The 25,979-nt window shown below is 39.2% G+C and overlaps 1 protein-coding gene across 1 annotated transcript in view; it reads left to right on the plus strand.

Annotated features, from left to right (window-relative positions):
* LOC119413324 (pikachurin) overlaps nt 1-22,380 on the plus strand; it is a 28,687-nt gene extending 6,307 nt beyond the window's left edge. Inside the window, exons 3-25 of the mRNA XM_037680366.1 lie at nt 1,536-1,622; nt 3,173-3,199; nt 3,332-3,449; nt 3,522-3,657; nt 8,756-8,922; nt 10,649-10,767; nt 10,916-11,163; nt 11,897-12,084; nt 12,295-12,395; nt 12,486-12,586; nt 13,501-13,645; nt 13,750-13,939; nt 14,151-14,276; nt 14,666-14,909; nt 14,988-15,099; nt 18,886-19,002; nt 19,155-19,335; nt 19,685-19,708; nt 19,883-19,961; nt 20,156-20,299; nt 20,721-20,804; nt 21,485-21,588; nt 21,697-22,380. Coding sequence (XP_037536294.1) covers nt 1,536-1,622; nt 3,173-3,199; nt 3,332-3,449; nt 3,522-3,657; nt 8,756-8,922; nt 10,649-10,767; nt 10,916-11,163; nt 11,897-12,084; nt 12,295-12,395; nt 12,486-12,586; nt 13,501-13,645; nt 13,750-13,939; nt 14,151-14,276; nt 14,666-14,909; nt 14,988-15,099; nt 18,886-19,002; nt 19,155-19,335; nt 19,685-19,708; nt 19,883-19,961; nt 20,156-20,299; nt 20,721-20,804; nt 21,485-21,588; nt 21,697-21,848 — 2,994 coding nt within the window. The 3' untranslated portion in view covers nt 21,849-22,380. The remainder of the gene's footprint in view (nt 1-1,535; nt 1,623-3,172; nt 3,200-3,331; nt 3,450-3,521; nt 3,658-8,755; nt 8,923-10,648; nt 10,768-10,915; nt 11,164-11,896; nt 12,085-12,294; nt 12,396-12,485; nt 12,587-13,500; nt 13,646-13,749; nt 13,940-14,150; nt 14,277-14,665; nt 14,910-14,987; nt 15,100-18,885; nt 19,003-19,154; nt 19,336-19,684; nt 19,709-19,882; nt 19,962-20,155; nt 20,300-20,720; nt 20,805-21,484; nt 21,589-21,696) is intronic.
* Nucleotides 22,381-25,979: the final 3,599 nt, after the last annotated feature.

Consider the following 25,979-nt stretch of genomic DNA (forward strand, 5'->3'; position numbering starts at 1 on the left):
GTATGCATGTATGCATGTATGTATGTATGTACATATGTATGCATGTGTGTACATACGTATGTATGTATGTACATCTGAATGTATGTATGTATGTATGTACATGTGCATGTATGTACTTATTTACGTATATATATGTATGTATGTATGTGTGTACATATGTTTGTATGTACATACATATGTATGTATGTATGTATGTATGCATGTACGTACGTATGTATGTATGTCTGTACATACATATGTATGTATGTATGTATGTATGTATGTATGTATGTATGTATGTATGTATGTATGTATGTATGTATGTATGCATGCACGTATGTACTTATGTATGTATATATGTATGTACGTATGTATGTGTGTACGTATGTATGTATGTATGTACATACATATGTATGTATGTATTTATGTATGTATGTATGTACATACGTATGTATGTATGTATGTATGTATGTATGTATGTATGTATGTATGTATGTATGTATGTATGTATGTATGTATGTATGCAAGTATATATGTACGTACGTATGTATATATGTATGTATGTACGTATATACGTGTGTATGTGTGTATGTGTGTATGTGTGTATGTGTGTATGTGTGTATGTAAATACGTTACATTTAGCTAAAAATTCACAGCATGAACTAAAAAAAACATTTCAGCTGTTTCCATTTATTTTTGTATTTTGTTGAGGTTTTAGATAAAACACCTAAACCTCTAAAATCCTTGTACAAACCTGTGGAAAAAGGGATTTCTTTCTTAGAATTTTTTTGGATTTAATTTTTTATTTATTTTTACATCAATGAGTTTTATTTAAATACAGACAAATCAAATTCCCTGTATCTTCCCTGAGAGGGTGCTCACTTCTCTCTGCATGGTCACAACATTCAGCCCTCTGCTTTGAAACTGAAGTGCCCATCAAACTCCCCGTCCAGAAAGATGGCCTTGAGGAAGAAAAATGCAACATTTTCAAATTCATGTGTTTACTCGTACACTGCCGAATGTGTATGATTTCTTTTTCGTCAGTGTAAGCAGCATAACTACCAGTAAGCATTTTGTTCAAGTTGTGTGTTAAGTTGTGTGTTGTTTTGAACCAAAGTGTACAGCTTGCACATTTAATTGGACTTTTCTGATAAATAAGCATCTGTAATTTACCTGTTTTTCAATTTTACCAGACATGTCGGGAGTTTCTGTTTCTATAGTTCATTGATTAGTTAATTTTCTTTCCTTCCCAGAGTTTATTTTGAATCAATAATGAATCAGTTGTAGCTCACTATGATTGGTGAGCTCTGCTTACGGCCATATGCTTAGTCTAAGAGGATTAGTTGACTACCTCGCTTCTCAACAACTCACATACAAGCATGCACGTTCATTGTGCCTTCTGTTTGGTATATAAACACCCCAGTTTCATCAAATATATTCATGGTTATTGTTAGCAGTGATAACACTGTTATTAGTAAGTGTCAGTAATGGAAACAAACAAACAAACAAAAAAAATACATAAAAGGTAAAAATATGCATGCATTTTGTCTGTGCAGGTTTTTTACACTGAAATGAAGAATGGTCGTGCAGTTGGTACTGCATCCATCATGGAGGTTCCCCTCAGTTTGGACATGTTAACCACAGTGAGTATTCAATAAGATGTATTTTTTTTATCCCTGCTTTTGTTTAGAGGTTGCAGAAAATGCACCTAACTCAACATGGTGTAACTATTGATGCCTATTTTTTACAAATCAGTGATGTCGCCATATCCCTCTATACCACTCTATACCACACATAAATAAATAGTGCCAGTGCTACGGAACTGTACAGAATTATGAACAGGTTCATTGGCACATCAAAAGTATAATTATCATTATTCATTGCTAGAACAAACAGGACAGCCACCTCTTTGATCTCAAATAAAAATTGTGGCCTTGGATTCACCTCTCATTTACACAGCACATACAATTCTAATGATAAGTTATGTATTATGTGGCTACACCCCATGATTTTGTAGTCATGCAGTAATATTCTTCCTGTCTCTGAGCAGAATAACAAGCTAATGACAAGTTTGAGCAGGATCAAGACAAAAATGCATTGATTGTGATTAAATCAATGGAAATAACTGTGCAATAAGAAACAGACATCAATGTGAAAGTTTTAAGTTAGTGTTCACATCAACAAATGTGAGTTATTTTGTTGTTGTTTGAAATGGCAGTAATCCACTTTTGTCTTCTATCTGCTCAGACTAGATGTTAGTTTGTCAGTCTGGTCATAACTATTTTTTTTCCCCTAAATTTGAGTCATTTTAGTTTAGTTTAGTTTATTATTTTTTGAATATGTAAAAAACAAACAAACAAACAAAAAAAAATACAGCATGAAGCATAATGTCAAAACTTTTTGTTTTATATTTTCAAGGGAGTGGGTAGAAGTATAAACATCAAAATGACCACTCCTTAACCACTTACATAATCTTACATTTATTACTTGTATAATCATACATACATTATAACAACTAACCAATATTTAACCCATCAATATAGTATCTATTTAAGTTAACTATAGTAGTTGAACAATTATTATTCCTTTAACTTCACGAAAAAAAACTAACAAACAAACAAAAAGCATCAATAACAAATAACAAAAACCCCAACAATAATTGAATAATAATATTATATATTATATCCAGCAATAATCATATTTATATGATAATTTGAACAGTTTTATGTTTGGACATTGTCTAAGGGAGTGGTGGCGCAGAGGTTAGAAGATGGGCCTGTGATCGGAAAGTCGCAGGTTCAACTCCTGGTACCGTCAACACCAAAATGTGGGTGGAAAAGGTGAAACACCCACACCACCCTCCCCCCTCATTCGCCCCACTCTGGGCCCCTGAGCAAGGCCCTTAACCACCACCATCTGCTCCCTAAACAGGTCTCTCTTGAAAATGAGTTCTCGTGGCTCAATGAGACTACCTGTATAAATAAAGGGTAAATGCAAAAGTTCAATTTTCATCATTCAATATCAAGACACCAATATCAGAGCATTAGAGATTCTTTGTCATTCAAAGAGCTATTTACAACAGGTATAAATGTTCATAACTTTTTTACAGAGCCCCGGTTAAAACATTTGAACTGTCACTTTAAGTTACAGAACAGATTCTGATGCCCTGAAATGTAAATGCTGTTTCTCACAGGGGCAATTTAACGGACAAGCCAGCTTTGTGAGTACCTACCCCTCATGTTTCTTTTCCACTGATTGCTTCCTGTCTAAATGACCCTACTGCCTCTTAAATCACCTTTCAGTTTTATTTGACAATACCTAAAATGATCCTTGTCCTTGATGCACCTTCTAGGATGTGAACATTGGAAACCTAAAGATGAACGCTAAGTACAGAGTCAGTGTTGGAGCTTATGGATGGGCAGGGGAGGGCAGGCCCAGCATGCCCAGAGACATCAGTACTGCCTCACATGGTAAGAACAAGAGATTTACAGCAGATGACATTCTTTTTCTACAGTGATGCTTTTATTTTCTTTCTCCATCAGAAATGTGCATGCCCCCATCGCCTCCAACTCAACCTGTAGTCATGGCGGTGTCAGACACAGAGTTGGCGTTGTCGTGGCAGCAGGGAGAAAGTGAAGGAAGTGCACCTGTTCTTCACTTCCTGGTGGCTTACATCAGGTCAGTCATAAACTCATCTAACAGACAGAAAAACAACAAAATGGAGATTCAGATGAGGTAAACAGTCATTATAAACACTCAAGCTCACCAGAAGTCACCCACATCCACCAACCAATTTGTACAGTACAGGTACTTACTGTGTAAAAGAGGAAAGTTTCAAGTGGCCTTGTCATGAACAAAAAAAAAACAAACAAAAAAACAACTGTCCTAAATGCATTTTGTTCCACAGTAGCAAGGAAAAGCCATAAAGACAAGATTTTAAAGCTTTCTGTTCATTTCAGCTGATAAAATCATCTGTGTTTGAAAGAGCCTGGATGGTTCCTAAACAAAAACCTCTTGATGATTAGAAATCAGTGCCAACATTGGACCCAAATATTTGGGAGGGGCAGCTGTGGCTGAGTGGTTAGAGCAGTCGTCCTCCAATGGAATAGCTGGAGGTTCGATTCCACCAGCAGTCACATACTGAAGTGTCCCTAAGCAAGACACTGAACCCCTCATTACCTCTGATGTGCGACCCTTCAGTGTATGAATGTGATAAAGCTCTGATTAGTCTCTTTAGAACGATTTGTTCGATTAGCTTTGTAGAGATGCAGTAGAGTGCTGTATGAATGTGTGTGTGGAGCTAAATGAGAACACAGATTGTGTTGTAAAGTGCATTGAGGATCTTGGTTAGATAGAAAAGCACTATATAAGTACAGTTCATTTACCATTTAAATGACACCAAATGTGACAGATTTAGAAATCAATTTAGAAAAATGCTACCCGGAGTGGTTTGGATTTAACTTCATGGCAGCAGTTCAGATAACATCTCATACTAATAAGGTCAGGAAACATCTTATATCTATCAAATTCTTGCAATTGAAATAAAAAATGTCATAAGTCCCGTTTACATTTTAACAGCTACAGTGTTATTTTAGCACAAAGACTGACATCAGAAGAGAAAAGTATTCTTGTTTTAACAGGAAAACACTCCTCAGTTGGACATAAAAAGACTTTCTCTGGGTTCAGTGCTCGAAATGTCTCAAGTAGAGGATAAAAAAAAATACAAGTTGCAGTTACTTTAAACTACATTGCTATTTTAAAAGAGCAACTTTTGCCTATAGCATTAAACTTTGCAATCCATCCCCACATTTTTTAAATTAACTTTTGATTACATGCCATGTCATGAGGATGTCAAAGCCTTTTTGCGTAGACCCTTAATAACCATTTTTATGCCAGATGCTCTTCCTGACCCAACCTTTATCCACTGGTCTCAGCAGCAACAAAATGTTAGTTGGTTGTACACGAGTTACCATTTGGTAGATGCTGTCCCAGCACTGACGAGGTGTCTGGCAGGAGCTTAAGTACACCATCAAGCAGTCCTCCTCAGAGCAACAGCAGGTGGAGTGAGTTATAGGTAATTGGCTGTAGAAGGAAGAGTGAGTGACAGGCAAAACCCAGGAATCTCACATATATCACACAGTGAGAAAAAATGTAGCAAAAACAGTTAGATTATAAGGTGATGTAGAAAACTAAAAACAGGAACATGTCTGCATTTGTTCTTGCAAGGAACTTAACAGATGTTTGAAGCCACTTAGAGAGGTCAACATTGAGAGCTTCAGATCTTTTTGCAAAATATTCCAGGAAACAGGACCGAAGTAGGAGAAGGCCCTTTTGCCTAGTTTAGTCCTCACTGAGGGAACACTGCATGTAATAATGTCCTGGGAGTGCACATCTTTTAGCCATCCTATTTGTAAAAAAAAAACAAACAAAAAAAAAAACTGCAGTATTACTTTTCATAATTGTTTATTGTTGTTGCTGTTGTCCATTGTTGTCATCTTTCTTTGTTGAAATCAGGTCTCTCTTGTAAATGAGTCCTCGAGGCTCAATGGGATTTACCTGTCTAAATAAAGGTTGATTGATTGGTCTACTACAGCCCACATGTGTAAAGCAGACGGCTGCCCTAGTCACCCAGGGGAGATGATCGGCTGGAGGGGGGGGGGGGGGGATTAAGAGCCTTGCTCAAGGGCTTAGAGTGGGGTAAATGAAGGTGGAGGCAGGTGTGAGTTATTCACCTTTCCCACCCACAGTTTTGTTGTAACCGTCAGGGGGTTTGAACCCAAGCTTATGTCAACTAAGTTGGAAAAATACTTTTGGTCTGATTCTTCTGGGATTCCTAACTTTTGTTAATTTACAGATCTTAGAACTGACCTCCAAAGTGTCCATGAGCTGCCTCTGAGTTGTTTGTTCATTCACTCAATTATCTAAAACATATTTATTGCTCACTGCAGGTGACACGCATTCCTTCAAGAACAGAATAAAATAGATACCTTATTAATCCTAAGGCATCAACATGCATACATACTGTGCATCCCAAACATAACATGACATGGAAAACCCCACATAGAATCTTTAAACCATAATTATACTTTAAAAATCAATAATAAAAAAAACCCTTGCTAAAAACACTTTAAAACTACCCAACAAAGTTCAGTCAGGTCATCTGGATGGCTTCTTTTTTTTGTTGAGATGCTTTGTCCTTCATCTAAAGGACTTCATCAGTCTGAGGAGCCACAACAAACTGAGTCCCACAAGCGGCACACTCCCATAGTGGGCTCAACAGTTTTATGGTGATAAGATGGTTTCTGGGGCCCGCCCTCTCCCCTATCGGCTCCTCTGAGACAACCATAGCCAAAGTGGTTCAAAACATCAAAGTTCATGCTCAATAATTCAGGTAGAAAATCTAACAAAGTTCATGATGTTTTGAATAACTTAGGCTATTGTGGCCTCAGGGAGAGGGCGGACCCCAGAGATCATCTTATCACCAAGGGCTTAGAGTGGGGCAAATGAAGGTGGAGGCAGGTGAGCTGAATGGTTAGTAGTCATCCTCCAATGCAAGAGTTGGGAGTTCGATGCCACCAGCAGTCACATGTTGAAGTGTCCCTGGGCAAGACACTGAACGCCTCATTGCCTCCGATGTGTGTCCCTTCAATGAAAGAATGTGATAAAGTACTGATTATTCTTTGTATTGATCTAGTAGACTGTTGTATGAATGGGTAAATGAGGACACAGATTATAGTACAAAGAGCTAAAGAAAAAGCTTCCTCCTGCAGCTAATCACCTGTTCTCGTGCAGGGTGGAGTAGTGGGCGTGGCCAAGAGCGCTTGCAGGTGGTAAAGAGCAGAGGAGGCAGAGAGCTGAAATCAAAGCATTATGTGGTCTTTAAGAGCGTTTAGAGTTTAGTAACATTGTTTAGAATATTGCAAGAGTGTGGTAAGGGTTTAAAACACCTTTATGGATGAAAAAAAAAAAATATATATAAACTACTACTTACTACTTGTACTACTATTTACTATTCCTACTTTGCGTTTTTTCACTTATCGCGGGGCTTCAGGGTATGGATCCCGCGCAATAAACAAGGGACTACTGTATAGTCCATTTACCATTTACCAGCAAATTGGTTGTCCACCATGCGGGTGTGCTGCTTGTTGGACTCAGTTTGTTGTGGCTCCTCGAACTGATGAAGTCCTTTGGATGAAGGATGAAACATCTACAAAAAAAAAACAACCAAAAAAGGAAAAACTTTCCAGATGACCTGACTGAACTTTGTTGGATTTTCTATCAGGATTACTGAGCATGAACTTTGAAACTTTTAAACTACCTTAAAGAGCCACAAAAAGCTATCAAAAATAAATAAATAAAACCTGTAGAAACTTATATTGAAGAAGCTCTGCATCCTCCCACCAACCCTAGGGCCAACTGGAGAGTCAGTTTACCAAAAGTGGCGTGGCGTACAGGCAAACTGCCACTGAATGCACCGCTGTCCTCTGGAATGGTCTGCATGCATCTTTGCTGGTCTGTTCAGAGTAACCACTAGTGTTTTGACAGAAGGGTCATCTGGGACATGAGAAAGAACGAGTTTTCTGTTCCTTCTATTAGTTTTCATCCTCGCACGCACACAAAGGAGCTCACTTGTCTAGACTGCAGAGTTAAGGAAGCTGATGTCACAATTAGGCAGCTTGAAACCCTTTGATACAGCAACATGTGGAGAGAACTTAAATGTTTTTTTTTATTATAAAGAAATATAAGAAAAAGCTGTTGCATGTGAAAAGCTAAAACATTTTTTAAAACTTGTGTTGTTGATCCTTGCTGTGCAGAGCTAACGCCCACTGAAACAAACAAGAGAAAAACAGAGAAACTGTCTGTTGTTGTGAGGGAGCAGACATGAATATGAGTCTGTTTTTTGTACATGGGGACATTTTTCTCTCTGAAGGGCCATCTTGGCTGCAAGTCTTTCTCTCCTTACATCAAAAGAGACTCTATTGAAGAGACGCATTGAACGTTCAAGTTCGGTCTCATAAAAAACTAACCGCAGCTTCAGCTTTATAGAGACAAAGAAGAAATAGGTTTTCGAATAAGGCTGAAGAAAAAGAAACAAATAAAGGAATGAACTTTGGATGACATGTTTGAAAATTGTTTTACCCTGAAAGTCCTTCATAAGACTGCTGCATCAATCACTTAGTTACCCCATTTTAGTTTTATATTTGATCGTTAAAATTTTACAAAACGATTATATTTCATGGACGTGCTAATAAAGATTTGGACCCTTTTATTAGGATATTTTGAACATATAACATCCAATATAAACTATTAAAATACGAACTGTAACAAAATCATGAAGCTGCATCAACTACATTGTATTTCATGTTAACAGCAGCTTTGATCTTTTTCAACTAAACTAAGAAAAGCTGTGTCGACCCCTGCAGAGGGAAGCAGGTGCAAAATAAGAAATAATAAAAGTAAACAAATGCCTTAATCTTTTTGCTTTTTATATTACCTGGCTTATTGAAGACAGTCAGAACAAATAGTGCAATTAAACAGTTTTTTTTTAATGTGTGCGTTTTAAAGTAATTTTTGAGACTACTCTGTAATGCTCCTTTTTTACTGGCAAGAAATAAGACACAAAATCAAATAAAAAGATTTGATCAAAATGTCTTACATGCTCTGAGGTTTCAACATTCTCACAATTGGTGTAAAGTTTACATTTTATTAGCACATTATTGTTCTGTTCATTCTTATTTCCTTACATTTCTAAGATTTTTTTTAATTTTTTACTCAGGCCAGAAATGGACACAGAGTGGACAAATATTCGCGAGCCCATTGAGACCAACTCCATGGTATTGAAAGGGCTGCTACCGGACACAGAGTACCAGTTTGTTGTCAGAGCCGTCAACATGCACGGAGTAAGCCCACCCAGCCACATCAACAACCCTGTCCGAACACTCGGTAAGGCCAGATGTGGATCTCTGAGCCAGTTTCACCATAAGTTTAAATAATTAAAAAAAAGGTCTAGGTCAGCTTTATTCACAACTTAACGAAAATTCTATTTCCACTTAGTTTTAACAATTCCCCATATTATGTATAATTGTAATAAAAAACACACTTTTGTTTCCAGAAGTCCAAAAACATGCACATCACCTCTTTGCCAAAAGCACCGCACACCAAAACGTGTTGTAGAGTTTTGTGTAGCTCTGCAGTTCAACTTGCAGGACTTTGACCCAGACTGGTGTTTTGGTGTCAGTGGGTCAGTGGGACAAGGTTCTTCATTGAAAAAAAAGGCAAAGCAACACATTTCTTTACATAATTATTGAAGACAAAGGCAGCTGCCAGTTGATGAAGGTCTGGAAAATGGTCAAATCGGACTGATGTTAAAACACATTTTCATGTGTGCACCACACACAAACCCACACACAGAACATGAACACTTTGACACATGTGACTCAAAGAACATGACTCTTAACACAACGAAACTGACATGTAAACACATTCATGCTGTGAAGCCTACTCTATTAACACTTCTAGGCCAAGGTAACTAAAATCCACACAGCCTGAATCGAGTACTACTCACCCTTTGAAAGACAGGTCGTATTATATTTATTAAAATGTTAAAAGTTGCATGAAACATGAAAAATTAACCATTTTTATGCTCATTAAGTAACAGACTCACAGAGACTTCAGAAGCGTTGCATCTCAGCATGGAATAAAGTGGGTTAGGAACCAGTTTTATTAGACAGGATTAGGGATGTCAGCCCCCCCGGGCTCGTCCAGGTTCATGGACGTACATGCACACAATGTGCCTCTGCTTGATGAAGCTTAGAGGTCCGACTGACTGACTCACCTTCCCTGTAACTCTCTATTAGGATTCTTATCAGTTTTTTTTTTTAATCACAAATATTGTGCTGATAAGGAGGACTGTTACACAACAGATTACTTTGTCAGGACTAAGCCTCCCTCCGCCTCCCTGTGCACCATGCAGCACTCAACAGGTTTTAATGTTATTAGGTGGTGCCACTCCACTTAGCAGTTTGTTCTCTGCATTCAATCAGGCTCAGAAGTTCAGTTTCCATAATGTACACAAAGACACAGTTGTTACTCTGACACATCTGACTTTTATTTAGCCGACAGGTGAAATAAAACAATCAGATACAGTTTACTTTGTTTGTTAAATGAATTAATACTGAGCTATACTAACAAGACATTTCCCACAGATGTATGAGAAAAAGTTGACATGACGTAGATAAATAATACTTTTAAACTGCTGTAAAAGGTATTTTAGTTCTATCTGTTTTTTCATTGGATTAAAAACATCTGCAAAACTGTTCAACATTTGCAACAGTCTTAAAGTTCTAAGCTATCTAAACTCTCTAAAAGAGCACAGCAAAAGAGAGCAGACAGACTGACGCTACGGTTACTGAGCCAATCAGCACCCGGGATACAGAGTACAATGCTCTGGTTGGTCGCCTTCCATCAATCAGCCAATCATGTGTCGTGTACAATCTTACCTTGAAAACCCGTGAAACAGTGAGTCCACGAAAGTCGAACCGCGAAGTACCGAGGGACTGCTGTACATCATATTTATTTAGACTTATCATCTTGAAATTTTGTGTTGTTCTTTTTTTTACACATTAGAATAAAATGTCTTTTTACCGTTCCGCTCCGATGTTTGTTACAGGAGTATCAGATGTTGGCAGCGGGGATTTTGACTTTCATGTGACAAACTCCAGAACCGAAGATGAAGATGAAGATGGGTTTGACTTTGACGACTCAGATTATGATGTATTTATTGAAGAGGTGGGTCTTACCTGGTGTGTGAGATGTTTGACACACAGCTTACATGAACCTAAGACAACTGGCCATAGATTGTCCCCATTAAAAACAAAATAGTTGTTGTTTTCTTTCGTTCCTTAACATTTCTAACATTAACATTTCTGTATTCTAGTTGAAACCATTTCCAGGTGTCAGTGAGGGTGATAAGAAGTCCCAGCTCCGTTCACATCCCGGTCCACCATCTGGTCAAAATGTTGTTTACCGTATGAACACTGCAGACCCTCCAAATGTCACTGAACAACCTGTTTCTACGACCACCTCGTCTGTTCTCATGGCTTTCACAGATTTGGTTTTGTCCGTCACCTCTGAGATGAGCAGTACTTCTGACACCATGACCACTGCTCCACCTTCCACCAGCAGGTGAACTTTATGCTGTGGGGGTTAGCACTGTTGCTCTGCAACAAAAACGTCTCCAGTTACATCTCTGCAAGTCACCTTCATATACTCCTTGAGCCTCTTAGGCTAGGTCTTGTGAATCTATATTGTTTCTTTTAGGGATGCACAATATTATCGTCATGGTATCAGTATCAGCCGATATTAGCGGTAAAGTTAATATCGGACATCGACCATTCCATTTAAAAAAACCATTACAAAAGGCTCCAGTTTTAAGTTTGTTTTTAATTTAAGAAACAGTCAAGTACAATATATCTATTAAAGCACTACTACTTATGCGCTTTTCACTTGAGCTCGTGAACAGGTTGAGTTTAGATTTGTGAAAATTTACAAATTTGCACTGTTCGAGTGTTGTCATTGCGTTAGAGAGAGAGTAAATGTCATGAATAAATTTGACATTAAACATAATCCAAGTTGAAGTGTTACATCATTTTCAGCCCCCCTTTTAGCATCTGCATTAGGTAGCAGGTCAAATTGACAAAGACCATGCAGAATAATGTATTTTAATTCCACAGCAGAGAAAGCTATGTAGTCGTTGTAAGTGCGTAGGTCTAGGAAAAAAAACAAAAACCATTAGTACTGGTATCGGTTAAATATGTTTTAACATATCGGCATATCGATATCCAATATCATGCATCCCTAGTTTCTTTCTTTCAGAAGACTGAACTAATTGAGCTTTTATTTTTCTACTTTTCTTCAGCGTTCCTTTTTCCTCCACCCCTGCCAGCCCAACCGTCTCCTCCTGGCAGGGGGAGGTTCCTCGTGTTTACGGCCTGAGCTGTGATGAAACGGTGTGTCCGCCGGAAAGTTTCTGTCTCCCTGATAGCGAGAGTGGAGGCTCACGCTGCCACTGTAACCTCGGACGAAGAGGCAACACCTGCTCTGAAGGTGAGAAGTTAAATTGAGAAGTATCTGCCTCAATTCGATTTTATTAAATTTTTACATTATCTTACAATAAAATGTATATGATTTCATAGACATACAGCAGGAAGTTGAACTGTCTTGGGATTAAGATGAAATTGTTTTGCACTTTATGTTTCATCCATCTGACAAAACAATCATCATTTTATAATGTTTTCATCTTTTGTTCCTCTTTAGCGGTAGCCATAAACTTTCCCAGGTTCTATGGCTACTCTCACGTGACCTTTGAGCCCTTGAAAAATTCTTACCAGACATTTCAGATCACTTTGGAGTTCAAGGTAAGACCTTCTATTGTTTTTTTTACATTTTTTTCTTTACCTTGCTATTCATGAAAATGTATTTAGGATGTCCTTTTTATTCTGGAACAGGCAGAGTCTGAGGATGGCTTACTACTTTACTGTGGAGAGAATGAGCATGGTCGTGGTGACTTTACGTCTTTAGCTTTGGTTCGAGGCAAGCTTCACTACAGGTGAGGGTATCATCTAGTCATGAACATTATGCTTTTAGATAGAAATGCAACAACTCACTTTGATACATTTTATTTAATGCCATATTTACTATAAAGACACAATAAAATAATAAAGTGTAACAAGTTGCTCTTGCCAGTCACCATTCTAATAGTAAAAGTATTTTGTATAACCATTGAAAATAACCTAATGTTTTGTCATACATTCCATTTCTTTTTTTATGATAATAAACATTTATAACTGCAATCATTACAAAACGAAAATATGAGAATACTAACACATGCACATACAGGATAGTATATTTTAATAACAGCTGGTAAGTAACAATACTTACAAATCCAGTTGCTGAAGATAATTTTAATCTTTATTTTTATCAGCCTTTCAACCACTGACTGTATCACTTTACACATTTATTTATTTAGAATAATATGGTTGTATGCAAGCTCAAGTAACAACAGCAGCTAGCAGTAGCACAATAGTTTTACTGGAGTAATTTTGTTATGCAGATCTGATGGTGATTTAAATATCTCTAAAACATTTACATTAAAAATATAAACGTTTTAGGACTGAGTGAGTTTCAATACAGCAGCAATCGACTTTAGGCTTGTCTTTCCTCAGACTAGCCATTAGCTCATCAATTTGATCATAATTGCACACTATTTCCCCGAACTGAGATTGTTCCAAACGCTATCTACAGCAGGTATGATATTTACTGTTAGTAAGAGTTAAACTACAAAACTGAGCTGAACAGATGTTCACTGCTGGCTTAAGTTGTCCTCCAGAAAACATCAAACACAAACTGAAGCTCGTAGCAACAACAAATAGAACGATTGAGTCATTTTAACTCACACACCATGCAGCTGGATCTTTATGGTAATCAATGTAACAATTAGCGGTTTGATATTTGTCTCTTTAGGTTTAATTGTGGAACAGGGCCTTCTCAGATCGTCAGCGAGAGTCGCATTGTTTTGGGTCAGTGGCACATAGTAACTGTTTTCAGAGATGGCATGAGTGGATGGCTCCGTATGGACAACGACAACCCTATAACTGGACGCTCGCAGGTAAAAGATGTAAAGTACAAAACAAAAACACCAAAAGAAACCAAAAGTACAACATTTAAGTTCTAAAAACTGTCACTTTGCTCACTTCAGCCTGTCTCTTTCAGGGTCTGTACACTAAGATTACGTTCCGCTCCCCGTTATACGTGGGTGGATCTCCGAGTATTTACGGGCTGGTCAAGGCGACGGGAACTAATCGTGGTTTTGTGGGCTGCGTTCAGAGTCTGACCATCAATAACAAAGTTATAGACATCAGGCAGTGGCCTCTCGGCAAAGCTCTGAGTGGCGCTGATATAGGTGAGGAAAACAGGATGTTTACCGTTTCTGCTTCCTGATTAGTAAACTTTACATTTTGTTACTCATTTACTTTAATACTTTTCTATTTTATACTCAGTCATAGAGGAAAAATGTTTGCCTTAAAAATGAATTCATGTGAGAACATGTATTGAAACATACTTGATCATTTATTACTATAGACGATTTTCAGATTGTGATTTTTTTCTTCAAGGTGAATGCAGCGACAGCGTGTGCGACGTGGTCAGCTGTGCCAACGGTGGAGTATGCTTTGCAAACCGTGCTGATGATTACATTTGTCTGTGTCCACTGGGCTTCAGGGGAGCCCTTTGTGAAGAGAGTAAGTTAAATGCATTGGCCTCTTTCATTGCACGCAACGTGCACACTGGCTGTGTTTTTGTAACTGCTTCAACACTAAAAAATGTCAGCTTCCACGCTGAGCTTTTATGATAATTATGTAACAGATTAAGAACAAATTGAAGAAAATTGCCTAAAATGAGGATGATTATTTCTTACATAAAAGGAGAGGGATTGATTGCATGTTTGTGTGAACTACTTTTCAACATTTTAACTTTTCTGTTTTTTTCTTTATGCCTTTCCTCCAAATTCCTTTCTATTCAAAACACCTTTTCTTTTTGTGTTCTCACATTTTTTGTCATTCTAATGGTTCAAAATCTTCCTCTTTCTTCCCAATTGGCATTTTAAAATCTCCTCCTTTCAACTGTTCAGGTTTCTTGCTGTCCTCACCACTCTTCAATGAAACAGTGTTTTCATACGCCGTCGTCCCCTGGCCTCAGTTCTCTCAGAGTTACCTCTCCTTCATGGAGTTCGAGGTGACGTTCTGGCCGTCCACGCCTAACGGGGTGCTCCTGTACAGTGATGATGCAGACAGCAGAGACTTCCTGGCTATAAATTTGGTGGACAGATTTGTAGAGTTTAGATTTGACTGCGGCTCTGGAGAAGCTGTCATCAGGTAGAAGAAGGATCCTGTCTTTTCTCAGGCTGAGTGTTTTCTAACTCGTAGTAAAATGTGGGGTGAAATGTGCTACAGGAGTGAGGAGCAGATCAGTCTGGACTCATGGCATGAGCTGAGGGTGTCTCGCACTGCAAAGAGTGGCATCCTGCAAGTGGACAGCCAAAAACCAATGGAGGGAATTGCTGAGGTATTCATTCCATCATAAAAGACAAAAGCAATTTTATAAACATATAGCCTTTAATATGCACTTAAAGCAAGATTGATAATCAGTGTCTTACCAGCAGTAAGAACCTCTCAAAGCATTATTAGTTTGGAAATTAAGACAAACTTTGTTAGAAAAAACAAGCTAAAGGTTAGTGTAGGGTGGTTTCAAAACTATTTTTTGCCTTAAAACACACACCCAGTCTCAAAAATGTCATAGCACTTCCTGGAAGCACTTTTCAAACTCTCACACACCCCATTCTGACTGTTGTTTACATTGATCCATCCATCCATCCATCCATTTTCTTCCGCTTATCCGGGGTCGGGTCGCGGGGGTAGCAGCCTAAGTAGGGAGGCCCAGACTTCCCTCTCCCCAGCCACTTGGGCCAGCTCTTCCGGGGGAATCCCGAGGCGTTCCCAGGCCAGCCGAGAAACGTAGTCCCTCCAGCGTGTCCTGGGTCTTCCCCTGGGCCTCCTTCCGGTGGGACGTGTCCGGAACACCTCACCAGGGAGGCGTCCAGAAGGCATCCTAAACAGATGCCCAAGCCACCTCAACTGGCTCCTCTCGATGTGGAGAAGCAGCGGCTCTACTCCGAGTCCCTCCCGGATGATCGGGCTTCTCACCCTGTCTCTAAGGGAGAGCCCAGACACCCTGCGGAGAAAACTCATTTCGGCCGCTTGTATCCGAGATCTCATTCTTTCGGTCACAACCCAAAGCTCGTGACCATAGATGAGGGTGGGAACGTAGATCGATCGGTAAATTGAGAGCTTCGCCTTTTGACTCAGCTCTCTCTTCACCACGACAGACCTGTACAGCGCCCGCTTCACTGCAGACGCTGCACCTATCCGCCTATCGATCTCACGCTCCATTTTTCCCTCATTCGTGAACAAGACCCCAAGATACTTGAACTCCTCCACTTGGGGTAGGACCTCCTCCCTGACCCAGAGAGGGCACTCTACCCTTTTCCGGCTCAAGACCATGGCCTCGGATTTGGAGGAACTGATCTTCATCCCGGCCGCATCGCATTCGGCTGCGAACCGCTCCAGCGAAAGCTGTAGATCACGATCTGATGAAGCCAATAAGACCACATCATCTGCAAAAAGCAGAGACGCAATTCTGAGGCCACCAAAACGGATCCCCTCAACACCTTGGCTGCGCCTAGAAATTCTGTCCATAAAAGTTATGAACAGAATCGGTGACAAAAGGCAACCTTGGCGGAGTCCAACTCTCACCGGGAACAAGCCCGACTTACTGCCGGCGATGCGGACCAGGCTCTGACACCGGTCATACAGGGACCTAACAGCCCGTATCAAAGGGCCTGGTACCCCATACTCCCAGAGTACCCCCCACAGGGCCCCCCGAGGGACGCGGTCGAAAGCCTTCTCCAAGTCCACAAAGCACATGTAGACTGGTTGGGCAAACTCCCACGCACCCTCCAGGACCCTGCTGAGAGTGTAGAGCTGGTCCAGTGTTCCACGGCCAGGACGAAAACCGCACTGTTCCTCCTGAATCCGAGGTTCGACTATCCGACGGACCCTCCTCTCCAGAACCCCCGAATAGACCTTACCAGGGAGGCTTAAGAGCGTGATTCCCCTGTAGTTGGAACACACTCTACGGTCCCCCTTTTTGAATAGGGGGACCACCACCCCGGTCTGCCAATCCAGGGGAACTTCCCCCGATGTCCACGCAACATTGCAGAGTCGCGTAAGCCAACACAACCCTACAACATCCAGAGCCTTAAGGAACTCTGGGCGGATCTCATCCACCCCTGGGGCCCTGCCACCGAGGAGCTTTTTAACCACCTCGGTGACCTCAGGACCAGAGATTGGAGGGCCCGACCCAGAGTCCCCAGGCTCCGCTTCCTCAGTGGAAGACGTGCCGGTGGGATTGAGGAGGTCTTCAAAGTATTCCGCCCACCGACCCACAACATCCCGAGTTGAGGTCAGCAGCAAACCACCCCCACTATAAACAGTGTTGGTGGCATACCGCTTCCCCCCCCTGAGACGCCGGATGGTGGACCAGAAACGTCTCGAAGCCGTGCGGAAGTCGTTCTCCATGGCCTCTCCGAACTCCTCCCATGCCCGAGTTTTTGCCTCAGCAACCACCCGAGCCGCATGTCGCTTGGACTGCCGGTACCCATCAGCTGCTTCCAGGGTCCCACAGGCCAAAAAGGCCCGATAGGACTCCTTCTTCAGCCTGACAGCATCCCTCACCGACGGTGTCCACCATCGGGTTCGAGGGTTGCTGCCTCGACAGGCACCGACAACCTTGCGGCCGCAGCTCTGGTAAGCCGCCTCGACAATAGAGGCACGAAACATGGTCCACTCAGACTCAATGTCCCCCACCTCCCTTGGAACATGTTCAAAGTTCTCCCGGAGGTGGGAGTTGAAACTCCGTCTCACAGGAGACTCTGCCAGACGTTCCCAGCAAACCCTCACAATACGTTTGGGCCTACCAGGTCTGACCGGCATCCTCCCCCACCATCGGAGCCAACTCACCACCAGGTAGTGATCAGTTGACAGCTCCGCCCCTCTCTTCACCCGAGTGTCCAAGACATGTGGCCGCAGATCAGATGAGACGATGACAAAGTCGATCATCGAACTGCGGCCTAGGGTGTCCTGGTGCCAAGAGCACATATGGACACCCTTATGCTTGAACAAGGTGTTCGTTATTGACAATCCATGACGAGCACAGAAGTCCAACAACAGAACACCACTCTGGTTCAGATCAGGGGGGCCGTTCCTGTTGTTTACATTGATATTTATGGTTATTTAAGCTAAAGACCAAGTCATGATTATAAGTCTAAGTAAGACTAATTCATTCATACCAGAAATGGTTTGTTTAAAACATCCATCCATTTTATTTACATGCTCATCCATTCTTGGTCATGGGGGAGCTGGTGCCTATCTCCTGTGGTCATGGGTACTCCCCACCGCACCACCGCAGGTCCATTATAGCTGTGGGATCATACTTGCTGTAAAAATGAACATAGTAAGAGAGAAATTGTTTGATTTTAATGTTAAAGGATGAAAAAAAAGTTTTACCCCTAAAATCAAACACTACTTCTCTGATTTTTACACTTAATATCATTTGAATGACATTATCAGGTACAAATTTTAATTTGCAACAGGTGCAACATGGACCGTCATGGGGAACAGACCACAGCTGACTTAGTTTTTAGTGAAAAATCACTAATTCATAAATGATTGACATAAATAATAATATTATGCACTGCTGATAGGTTTATAAAACAGCATGCACATGTACAGTTATGGATTTTGAAAGATTCGAGGTGACCGAAATCTTAGATTAGTTCATCTCCCCATTCCTTAAAAATCACATGTAATCAGTTCCATTAAACTTTCAGTTGTTTAAAAGCAACACGTTTTCTAAAAGCCAGTTTTTCAATAACTGATAATTGACTTCATATTCTGATCTCACTGAAGCAATATAAAAATTAGTTTATCTTATAATTTTAATCTATTTTTTCGAGAATTGAAATCTGATACATTTAAGTAATAGTTTCAGAAGAACTGCACAATTCTTTAAACACGTGAAAGTTTAACATTTGTTCCTTTTTTCAGCTTTCATTCATTTCTTTTTGTTGTGCTGCATTTTGCAATTGTAATAAAAAAAAGGAAGGTTACCTGTTCAGCTAATTATATTATTGAGCAAAATCTTACCTGTAATTGTATTCAGAAACATATTTATGTATATGACATAAGTAGATGTGTTTGTGAGTGTCACAGGAGATCCATTTATATTTTTCAGGGAGCTTTCACTCAGATCAACTGCAGTTCAGCTCTTTATGTCGGCGGAGTGCCCGAGTATGAGAACACCAAGAGGACGGCTGGTGTAATAAAACCCTTCACTGGAGTCATTCAGAAGGTAAATACTCTTAGCAGTAACCTGCAGTAATTCAAGCTGTCCCAAAATCACATGCAGGCATCTGTCACACATGAAGTTAACAGCATTTTCTGTACAATTCCCAACAAATATCCACATCTTCCTGATGGGAACTTTTCTTTTTGCCTCCCCAGCTGATTCTCAATGACCGAACCATCCCGATCACAACTAGCTCTGCCCGTGGAGTTAATGTTCAAAATTCAGCTCACCCATGTGTGGAAAGCCCTTGTGCCAATGGAGGGACTTGCAGGCCAAAGTGGGATGGATATGAGTGCGACTGCCCTCTAGGATACGATGGAAGGCACTGCCAGAAAGGTCAGAGGTTAAAGGTTATCAAACCACTAAAACATATATTTAATTTGTACAATATTTATCAAAACAAAAATTCATGTTAAATTTGGTTCTAGTTTGCATTTGATGGAAAAAAATGGACGCTTATATATTTTTACACGTTGAGACAGCTACACTGAATTAATAATGAACACTTACATTTTCCAGTTAAAGATTTATACTTTAACAAAAAAATCAACAAATGGAAGAGCAACAGATTTATTTATTTTATGTTTGGGCTTTTAACACAGCGTTTTGGTATGCTTTTCTGTTGTAATAAAATGCCATAAAAATGTGTTTTTTTTCTTCTGTATTTGATGCTTTCGTTGAACAGAGTGTGGGAATTACTGTTTGAACAGTAAGTTTTTCTTCTTTAAAACTAAACACCTGACAACAACAAGCTGAAGTTTATATAAAACACCCGCCCCCTGTCAATAATTTAGGCTTATAGCTGCAGATGCTGGACTCAAGCTGAAGCTGCCACCTTGTGATATTTTAAAGTATTGCTGTTTTTCCTCTCTTTTCTGCCCAGCTGTGACTGAAGCCATAGAAATTCCTCAGTTTATTGGCAGGAGTTACCTGATCTACGACAACAGAGATATCCTTAAAAGGTTGGTTGTAAAGTCTCTTACAAAAATATTAAAACTTTGTCTGCAAATACTAAAAGTTATTATAGACAGAAATAAAAACGCATTGCTCATTATGCACAGCAGGAAAGAACGTCAGCATGTTTTTGTGTGTGTGTGTGTCGTAATCTTCACTGATTCACAAAGTATATATTTTTATTTCATGTTTTTTTTTTCAGAGTTTCTGGTTCCAGGACTAACCTCTTCATGCATTTTAAGAGCACAGCTAAGGATGGCTTGTTGCTCTGGAGAGGAGACAGTCCAATGAGGCCCAACAGTGACTTCCTTTCTTTGGGACTCCAGGACGGAGCTCTCATTTTCAGGTGCTTCTTCAAGAGTTCATTCAAAATGTGACACACGGTTATTAAAATCAAATAAAAATGGTTTGATATAGATAGCTTGTGATTAAGCTTTTATAGAAACTAAATTTGTTTTCATCCAAAGCGACTTGGAAGTCAGTGCTGGTGTTCATCTTGTTGGTCAGGGACAGACTGAGGATGTTATGAACTCATGTGTGCTTTCTTTTTAAATACATAGATTAAAAAAATGAATAAATAAAGGAGCCAGGGGGGGGGAAGTAACATTTTAGGAGACTTAAAAAAAAAAAAATCTCATATCATCAAACAGAGACCTAAACATCTGGTAGAAACAGTGTTTCATCGTATTAGTAAATTCTGAAAATATTTTTATTAATCTTCTGCTCCTATGGCTGAATTTATTGTGTGTGTTTTTCTCTGATTGCAGTTATAACTTGGGCAGTGGTGTGGTTAACATCATTGTTAACGGGACTTTTGGCGATGGAAAGTGGCACAAAATCAAGGCCGTCAGGTAAAAACACAATTTTTGGATCATTTACAGGGAAATGCTTTGAAACATTTGTCCTCTGAGGTATTAAAAAAAAAATAGTGGAAAAAAAATCACTATAATGCCACTTTAATTGGTGATATGTGACTTATCTGTGCTGCTGATCTCATGCTGCTGATCATCTCATGCTGCTGTATTCATTCATACCCATCTGCTCACACAGACTCATGTTCGGGCTCCATATTGTTTTACATTATTAGTCTTAGCGTATATCTTAGATCTTTTAGCGTACCGTTTGATGTTCATTTAGTGTATATATCAGTGTATATCTTAGATCCTTATATACCCTAAAAAAAATATATATATTTTTTTGCTAGTGTAACTGGGACCCAGTGTACAAAGTAGATAATTTTGTTCCACCTCATGTACCACATGCGATGCGAATGACAATAAACTTGAACTTGAAGCTATTGTGTTTCTGCCACTTGTTTTTTACAAAGACAGAACCTGGCTCAGAGACCTTGTTGAAAAATAAAGAATCAAAATAGTTGTTAATTTTAAATTGAATTAATGTGCTTGATTGAGGTCCAAACACTTTGAAACATTCAAGCTTTTGTAGGAAAGGAAAAACAAAATGTTGAATACATATAAGTACCTATGTCTGATCCAACATAATCTTTGTTTACTGATGCATGATCGTTTAGAGATGGTCAATCAGGAAAGCTGACAGTTGATGATTACGGAGCAAAGACCGGCAGGTCACCTGGCATGATGAGACAGATAAATATCAACGGTCCTCTGTATGTTGGTAGGTGGGACTCTTTGTGATGTATGTTCTGTCAAAAGCGTGATTTTGTTATCTGCATTTCCGTAGCCTCTCTCTCTCATGCGTTCTCTTTGTGTTGTTCAACCACAGGCGGCATGAAAGAGATCGCTCTTCACACCAACAGGCAGTACGTTGGAGGCTTGGTGGGCTGTGTGTCCCATTTTACTCTTTCCACTGACTTTCACTTAGCTTTGGTGGAGGATGCAGCAGATGGCAAGAACATCAACACTTGCTCCAACTGAAAAATGTTTGACGACAGACGCAGGACCACGTCTTCCCAGTGGACTTATTTGTCAACTCAGATTTTGTTTTTCTGCCACCAAATCAGTGAAAAACACTTTTTGTTGTTGTACTAAACGAGACCTGATGTATCCGAAACTCAAACTGGAAGAAGAACAGTGGCTGTCAGTTCGAGTCACGTTCATTCGCACTATAAATGTTCCACAAAGCTTTGACCTGCCAAGTCTTAAGGTTTATGTGAAAGATGAGGATTTTCATCAGGACATTACACAATACAATCTCTTTCCTGAAAGATGATAGCAACATTAATTTCATTGGTGAATGATTAAAAAAAAAAAAATATATATATATATGTGTATGAAAGATAAAAAAAGAAGAAATGTGCAAAAAAGAGGAAGAAGAAAAAGACTCTTCATGGCATTTCATTCGGATTGCTGGAAGAACTGTGATCCAAGAGAAACGACAACATGAACCTGACCTGGAGCGGATAGCAGAGATAAATAAACTTCTTTTTAAGGAATTTTAGCTTTAGTCTTAGAGGATTTATGTTGTCTTTGTTGTGACACTGGTGTTCTTGTCCAAAATGATTTTTCTTCTGTTGATAGATATGTGCTTTTTTAAAGTTGTATTGAAGTCAGTGTTATCAGGATGTCAGTTTATTGAGTAAAAATGTCATCCGAACTAAACTTTGTTTACTTTTTACCACCTTTTAGTTTACTTGCTCTTTTAGTTGGATCTAGATGTAGGTCACAGGAAATGCTGATAAGTTTAGATAAAATGTTCATGAGACTGTGTTATGGTCTTCTGACACAAATCACAGTACTGTGCACTACAGCCTTGACTTTTATTTGATTTCTATCTTATGTTACCACACTAGACAAGAAAAGGGGAAAAATGATAGAGAATGAGTTTGTTTGAAAATGTGTGTTGCTGTGTAATATTTAGGGCAGGTGCATCTGTTATTCTAAAAGCACGTTTTAACGAGTATAGCATTGTGTTTAAAGAAAACCTGCTGTTTTTGTTGTCTTAGAAATATTTTTTCCTTTTAGTTTGCCATGTTTCCACAGCAACACAAACAAACCCTTGGTTTCTTCATTTAACTGTTTGGTTGCAGTCTGTAACTTTACCACTAGGTGTCACTGCACCTCACAAAATGGACTTTAAATGTAATTATGCGAAGAAGGTACAAACTAATGTTTAAATGGGTTACACCAAGAAAGATAACACCTGTTTTAAATTAGAATTCATAGTAAAACAACTGAAAGTGGCTAAATAAAATTGTAAAAGAATATATTTAAAAGGTAATACACCATGTGATGGTGGAATGTGAACGTATAATGACTACAGTGGACCAATTACTATTTGCTTGTGTAAGAAGGAGTAGTTCTGATAAAACCTGAAATGTTATAAGTGACCTTAGACTGTAGGAAATTGTTGGTGCTTGTGTGTAACGTGTCTAAAGGTCAAGTTTGGAAAAAAAAAAAGTTTGTTGTTGTTCTGGACAGGCTTGTGTATTTCTTAAATTGAAGGCATAAGCAGGAATCATTCACCCTGACTAACTGTGTAATCATTTAAAACTAGTCATGCCTTAATACACCCTAAATAATTAACTCACATAAAAAAGAGCAAATATCAAAGAAATTCATTTTAACTACGCAATGAGAGACTGAAGTTTTAATTTATGTATTTTTCCAGACAGTATATTCTTGCAGAACTGCAGTTTGTTTCAAGTAATTTAAAATACTTAAAGTGTGCTACATCATGCTTTTACTTGCTGTTCAAAAATTTAATTTGTAATTTATTTGCAAACCAATGATTTGTTACATCACCTGTCACAAACCAGCAAATAATTGCTAACCAAAAAGCCTGCTGATGAAATAAACTAACATGTTTTTGTTATTCCACGATCATCCTTTATGGTTCTCTTGTTGCTCTTTGATTATATGAAGTATTTTGTAATACATTTTGCCTATTGGGCTTGCTGTGCTTTTAATTATATAACAATTATATTTTCATTTGCATTTAGAAAATTGATGCTCAATTTCTATCATGTGGGGACTGTGGAGAGTGCTAAAAAAACTTAACAAGTAGTAAAATTAAAGCCGGACATTTGTGAAATCATTATCAAAAGCGCATTTGGTTGACTTCACTTTATCATAGATTTGTTACCATCTGGTTAAGAAGTCATTTTGGTGACTCTTTAGTGTAAAATTATGAAAACACATAACATAAAAAACAAAAACATTCAAAAAACAATGAATTTTGTTCCATGGTGTATCCTAAAATTTTCAATTCGAATGCACACGTATAAGGAGATTTAAAACTTTGATAGAGAATAGGTTTCACGTGTTTCAAATCATGCTGTTCTGTCTATAGGTCAATTTAATCACAATTAAGGGCATTAGGTTTTAGAAATTTTAGAACAATTCAGTTGTTTCTCACATCAGTGCAGCTGTGATGTGATTCGAGAATAACATTTCTTGATGAGGTTTTGAGAGCAATGTAAACTTAACTACATCATTAAAAGAATATCGCCATTTTTTTATTTTTCCCTACATGAAACAAAGATAGCAAGTTGAATTAAACAACATTTTATGGCTGTTTGTCTCTATCACCATGTAAACTCAACATTTAAAGACATTCTGTTTCTGTTTCTGAAACAAACCTCATGATAGTTTTTCCACAAACGGCTGCACGTGAAGCAGTTTTACTTTGAAACTTTGCAGTTTCCTTTAATTCAAAACTTTAAATCATGTTGAGGTCATCCACATCTTACCACAGCCCAAGGTTAAAGGTCACTACTGCAGGATTTGCTTGTTGAATTCACCACATTCAGTTCTCTTGTGATTATGATGAATCATAAAAGATTTATGAACCAAAAAAGGAAAGGGATGAGATAATTTTATCCACCCACATAATACTGTGTTCCCATTTTCTTATTGCTCCCGAAATGTTCACATAAGTTCAAATTTTCACTGAATAGATTGATTCAAACACCATTATTCCATTTGTCAGAAACACTGTGACACAGCTTTATTTATCACCACCTTCTTCTTCTTCTTCTTTCAGCATTTCCTTCTTCAGGGGTCACCACAACGAGTCATCCTACTCCACCTCACTCTGTCCTCTGCATCCTCTGTCCTCACTCCCACTACCTCCATGTCTCTAACTGCATCCACATATCTTCTATTTGTCTTTTTCCTGGCAGCTGCACTTCTAACATCCTTCTACCGATATACCCACTGTCCCTCCTCTGGACATGTCCAAACCATCTCAGTCTGGCCTCTAAACTTTATCTCCCAGTTGTTCAACCTGTGCTGTACCTCTGATGATCTCATTCCTAATCTTATCCATATTTGTCACTTCTAAGGAGAACCTCAACATCTTCATTTCTGAAGATGTCACCAGACCATACAACATAGCTGGTCTCACCACTGTCTTGTAAACTTTTCCTTTGACCTTTGCCGACACTCTTTTGTCACAAATCATTCCTGAAACTTTTCTCCATCCACTCCATCCTACCTGGACTCTCTTTTTCACCTCTTTACCACATTCCCCATTTTCCTGAACAGTGGACCCCAAGTACTTAAAGTCCTGCACCTTTGTGACCTCTGCTCCTTGTAGCCTCACTGTTCCACCTCCTCCCTCTCATTCACACACGTACTCTGTCTTACTACGGCTGACTTTCATTCCTCTTCTTTCAGGTGTATACCTCCACCTCTCCAAGTTCTCTTCCACATGTTCCCTGTTCTCACCACAGATCACAATGTCATTTGCAAACATCATAGTCCATGGGGATTCCTGCCTGACCTCATCTGTTAGTTGGTCCATCACCAGCAAACAAGAAGGAGCCCCGAGCCGATCCTTTATGCACTCCCACCTCCACCTTGAAGCTATCCGTCACTCCTACAGCAAATCTCACCTGCTGTCCTCATACATGCCCCGTACCAGTCTAACATACTTCTCTGCCACTCCAGATTTCCTTGTGCAATATATCATATGTTTTTTTTCTAAATCCACAAAGACACAATGGCGTTCTTTCTGACCTTCTCTATACTTCTCCATCAGCATCCTCAAAGCAAAGATGGCATCTGTGGTGCTCCTTCTTGGCATGAAACCATACTGCTACTCAC

This window comes from Nematolebias whitei, chromosome 8 (genome assembly GCF_014905685.2).
Source record: "Nematolebias whitei isolate Nwh7 chromosome 8, NemWhi1, whole genome shotgun sequence".
In the NCBI taxonomy this organism is placed as follows: Eukaryota; Metazoa; Chordata; class Actinopteri; order Cyprinodontiformes; family Rivulidae; genus Nematolebias; species Nematolebias whitei.